This window comes from Squalius cephalus (genome assembly GCF_949319135.1).
Source record: "Squalius cephalus genome assembly, chromosome: 4".
Lineage (NCBI taxonomy): Eukaryota > Metazoa > Chordata > Actinopteri > Cypriniformes > Leuciscidae > Squalius > Squalius cephalus.
Window position 1 is genome coordinate 26,880,929 of NC_137125.1, and position 4,944 is coordinate 26,885,872.

At 38.1% G+C, this 4,944-nt stretch overlaps 1 protein-coding gene across 1 annotated transcript; it reads right to left on the bottom strand.

Moving 5' to 3' along the window:
• Nucleotides 1-1,577: 1,577 nt before the first annotated feature.
• Nucleotides 1,578-4,944, bottom strand: LOC307157932 (uncharacterized protein). The gene is made up of 4 exons (XM_079869926.1): nt 4,835-4,944; nt 4,541-4,711; nt 4,290-4,457; nt 1,578-2,199 (listed from the first exon to the last, which is right to left on the bottom strand). The coding sequence occupies exons 3-4, from the start codon at nt 4,411-4,413 to the stop codon at nt 1,961-1,963; spliced, it is 363 nt and encodes a 120-aa protein (XP_079726052.1). The 5' UTR covers nt 4,414-4,457; nt 4,541-4,711; nt 4,835-4,944; the 3' UTR covers nt 1,578-1,960.

Below are 4,944 nucleotides of genomic sequence, written 5' to 3' on the forward strand. Positions count from 1 at the left end.
AGGACGATTGGTTGCAATCGAGGGAAAGATGAATGCGGCCAAGTATATGGATATCCTGGACGAAAACCTTCTCCAGAGTGCTCAAGACCTCAGACTGGGCAGAAGGTTCACCTTCCAACAAGACAATAACCCTAAGCACCCAGCTAAAATAACGAAGGAGTGGCTTCACAACAACTCCGTGACTGTTCTTGAATGGCCCAGCCAGAGCCCTGACTTAAACCCAATTGAGCATCTCTGGAGAGACCTGAAAATGGCTGTCCACCAACGTTTACCATCCAATCTGACAGAACTGGAGAGGATCTGCGAGGAATGGCCGAGGATCCCCAAATCCAGGTGTGAAAAACTTGTTGCATCTTTCCCAAAAAGACTCATGGCTGTATTAGATCAAAAGGGTGCTTCTACTAAATACTGAGCAAAGAGTCTGAATACTTAGGACCATGTGATATTTCAGTTTTTCTTTTTTAATAAATCTGCAAACATGTCAACAATTCTGTGTTTTTCTGTCAATATGGGGTGCTGTGTGTACAATAATGAGAAAAATATGAACTTAAATGATTTTAGCAAATGGCTGCAATATAACAAAGACTGAAAAAATTTAAGGGGGTCTGAATACTTTCCGTACCCACTGTATGTCTGGAAACTGTGCCCAAACTATTTAGTAAACATAGCATAAGTAGTTCTCCTGCAGATTTTCTCTTTGATACGCTAACTGGACTTTGAGTTACAGCCATTTGAAATGTGCATTTTTTTTGCTCTTACAGGGGCCACTACTGGGCCCCTGAGGGTGGAAGGGCAGTACAATCTATACAGATGTATTCTCTTCATCTTCAGTTATGCTTTAAGTGTTTGTAGAAATGTAGCCCACTGTAGCCTCTTGTAATACCTTCCCTTTATTTCACTGAAAACTGGCATACATGTCACAACATGCAAGTATATGGTGTATTGTCACAACATGCAACTTTTTGGTGCATTGTTGTCCCAAATTTCATACAATACTGAACAAACACTATTTTACCCATATCAACAGCAACCTCTTTTAAAGGATCTTTTAGAAAGGCATATGTATTGTGTCTTAATTACTGTTGTCGTCAATTGCGGATACACCATAAGCTTGCTAATTAATTTCATTGCATTTTTTCCCCCTGTAACCATTACTGTTTTGCATAACACAGAAGTTTCCTTCTTAAAATCATACTGTTGTCATAAAAGTGTGAGGGTTTACACTAATTTAGTGGTTTTAACATCTAAACACACTGACACCTTAGATATGATGTTCATTATTACATGAATTACTAAATTGCACAGATGGTAACACTTTACAATATACGGGTGCACTAATATGCATTAATTCATGCTTAACTAATGCACAGATAATGAGTTAATGTATGACTCATGAAGAACTAAAACATTTATTAATTATATTAATTGTATTAATACAAATTTAAAAAATTAGCTTGTAGTAGAAAAGTATACCAATACTAGTATACCAAATCAGTTGTCACTAAAACTACAACTATAGCTGTTTTTTCTTAATACACACACACACACACACACACACACACATGTAAATATGGCCACTTTTTTATTTAACATCATTGTTACTTTGAAATAATCTTCTATTTAACACAAAATAAAAACATGTCTCAAAACAATTCCCATACATCCCCCAATCCCAGCAAGACACTGCAGGATAAATCTGTAAAACCCACTGGAAGAGAGAGAACAGAAAAATAACAAAATGGATAACTTCATGTCAGCTTCTTAGTACCCCTTCCTACTCAGGTAAAGTTCATCTTTTTTTTCTCCCATGGTGCAAGCACTCATTTGCAGACACAAAGGAAAGATTAAAAATAAGTGGAAGAGAGGAAACAGAAAGATTGAGAAACAGAAGTGGAGTAATATATAGCATGAGAGAGACAAATAACATGCAAGGTATTTAGCATGTTATTTATATTAATAACTACAGAAGTTCATCATCTTCATCAGAGCTCTGATCAGTACTGCTTGAGTAAAGGTCTTCCGGGTGTTCTGGCCAGCTTGAATATTCACATTCTTCAACAGTAATATGTTCCGTTATGCTGTCTATTGCCTGATAACTTCTTTTGACAGTGTCCTGGTGAGCTCTTAGCTGATGTAATTTTGTCTGCAACACACACCGAAGTCCTTGAATCCCATCGTCTGGAAGATTCCAGGGGTTAACTACAAAACAAACACACAAACAAACATGAAAATTAAGTAATTATTATGACCGCCGCTAGCATTGCTAGCGAAAGCGGTCATATAGGGATTGTCAAAGTTTTTTTTTTTTTTTTTTTTTTGTCATCTACTGAATTTTTCGTCAACGATACCAGGGACACCGAAACACCGGGGAACATGAAATTTGGTGGGCATGTAGCCCCACTAGACTTTTACGGAAAAATTTTGTTTGGTCCCAGGGGGCCACTCCCCCCCCCCCCCCCCCCCCCCCCCCGCGCTGGGCCCCCCCAAACCCAAAAAATGCAGTTTTTCCTAAATAACTACCTGAACCGTGGCACCGAGGATGAAGAAATTTTTATGGTATGTTGCTCTTAAGGGCCCACATCAACCTAGCCCATAATCACACTCATTTGTGATTTGCGCCCCTCCCATAAAAAATGAAAATGCAATATTATTCTGCTTTAATCGCCCCTATCTTCAGTTGAGATGTTCAGAACTGCACCATATTTCATGTGTATGATTAACTTGACATCCTCTGGGGGTATGCTAAGTTTCGTAGAATTTCATCCATGGGGGGGTATAAAATAAATTCATTTATGTGCACATTTAGTGACTGTACACTCATCGGCCTGTAGATGGTGGTGTTGAGCGAAGGGTTGCTGGTTTAGGATGATACTGTCACTAGGTTGCCAACTGTCCCGAATTAGGCGGGACGTCCCGTATTTTGGGCCTAATTTATTTGTCCCGTGCGTGACCTCCCGTGTCCCGTTTTTTGACAAGCTGATAAACCACTGACTGATACAACAGCAACAGCAGCAGTGCTGACCACGACACTTGAGAATGATCACCGACACCTGTCATCATCCAATCACAGCTTTTTTTAATCACTGTTTTGAGACAAATCATTGTTTGATTTGCGAACATCCTCTGGCGTCTGGTCGCTTCCGCTTCAAGCCGGACTCGTCTCGCGCTAACGGTAATTTCCTTTCACTGTCCAAGTTTTGATTTCGGCTAATCAATTTTGGCGAATGCAAACAACGTGATTATTGTTCATGAGTCTAACATCCAGCCACGCAAGAAAACATGTAATCTACCTGAGGGAATAATATGCTCAAAAAACATTTCTGATTATTATTAATGTTTTAAAGCTTTTAGAAAGTACATAGAAAGCTTTTGTAACATTATCTTAACTGTCACTTTTGATTAATGTAATGCATCCTTGCTGAATAAAAGTAGGCAATTACTTTCTTTATTTTTTTTCCCAAAAAATAATCTTACTAACCCCAAACTTTTGAACTGTAAGCCTAGTGTATAATGTTAAAAAAGCTTTCTATTTTAGATAAATGCTGTTATTTTGAACTATGGTTTGTTTGTAATGTGACTTTTTTCATGTATGACATTAAAATTATTTTTAGAATTAAATACATAAATAGGTTAAGCAATACAAATGTGTTTATGTCTGATAACCTTTTAAACACAAACTTAACTGCAGACACTGAAATGACGTACACTGTGTGATACAGTACAAATATTTTGAGTGTCCCTCATTTTCCTATAAATAACCACGATTGTCCCGCATTTTCCTTTTCTGAAGTTGGCAACCCTAACTGTCACACACACACACATGCAGGAATACAAACAAACGCAAGCATGCACACACACTGACATCCACACGCACAGACACACACCCATACACACACACACATACAAATCCACATGCACAGACACACACACACAAACACACACGCGCACACACATGTACGCACGCATACATACACGCACAGACACACACACAGACACACACATACACAAACACACATACACAAACACACACACACACATACATACACACACACACAGACAGACATGCACATACTACTACTACTTTTTTTAGGTATATACATAAACACGCAATACAGCCAAATTGCTCCACGTCATTTATTTTTGTGGAAAGCCAGTGCAGGCCTGAGCGGCGGTCATATTTTGTACCGCCATGCGGTACATCTAGTTTCATTTGGGATAAAGAAATTATGTATTTTATGAATTGTAATTATGAAATGTTTTTTAAATTAAAAACATTTTTAGGTTCTTACCATCTGAAATGATGCTATCAAGCAAACCGTTCAGTTTGTGTTCCTGACTTCTTAGATAAAGCCAGTGCTGCTTTGCCTCTTGAATGAGGATAATCTGTTCTTCCTCTAGTCGTTGAATTAGCATCACCTTGTCAAAGACCTTCTTCTTTGTTAAGAGGTTGACACCATCTACATAATACAGGTAAACAATGTAAATAAAATAAATATTGATTAAATATTTAATGTGAATACTGACGCTATGCATCACTGACCTTGTACTGCTAGCTGCCAGGGGAAAACATAGTCATTTTGAAGGACCTCCTCAACAGACACAATCTTAAGGGAAAGGTCAGCAAGGTCATTGTGCTGCTCAACTGCAGAAGCCAGCTTTTTTCTCTCCTCGTTTATTTTTCTTCTTATTTTATTTCGTCCTTTGTTTGTGGCTGAAACACAATTGACATTGGCATTTTGTTTATTGCCATTTGTTATTTTCAACAAGAATAATAGTAGTAGTAATAATAATGCCAAAGTAGACGAATACGTTCTTTCCTAAATATTTTAAATACCAGTGTGTCTGTAAAGACGATGCTGCCGTTGTTTAATGCACAAAGATAATTCTTCTATTGTGTTCCTTATTGGCTGGATTGCAGCATCACTGTCCCAAACAGTTGCTGTA

Excerpts from the sequence above, each read along its gene's own strand:
- LOC307157932 (XM_079869926.1), bottom strand. The coding sequence starts at position 4,413 with ATGCTAATTCAACGACTAGAGGAAGAACAGATTATCCTCATTCAAGAG. Across the intron at positions 2,200-4,289 it reads TGATAGCATCATTTCAGATG|TTAACCCCTGGAATCTTCCA; the intron begins GTAAGAACCTAA and ends TTTGTTTTGTAG.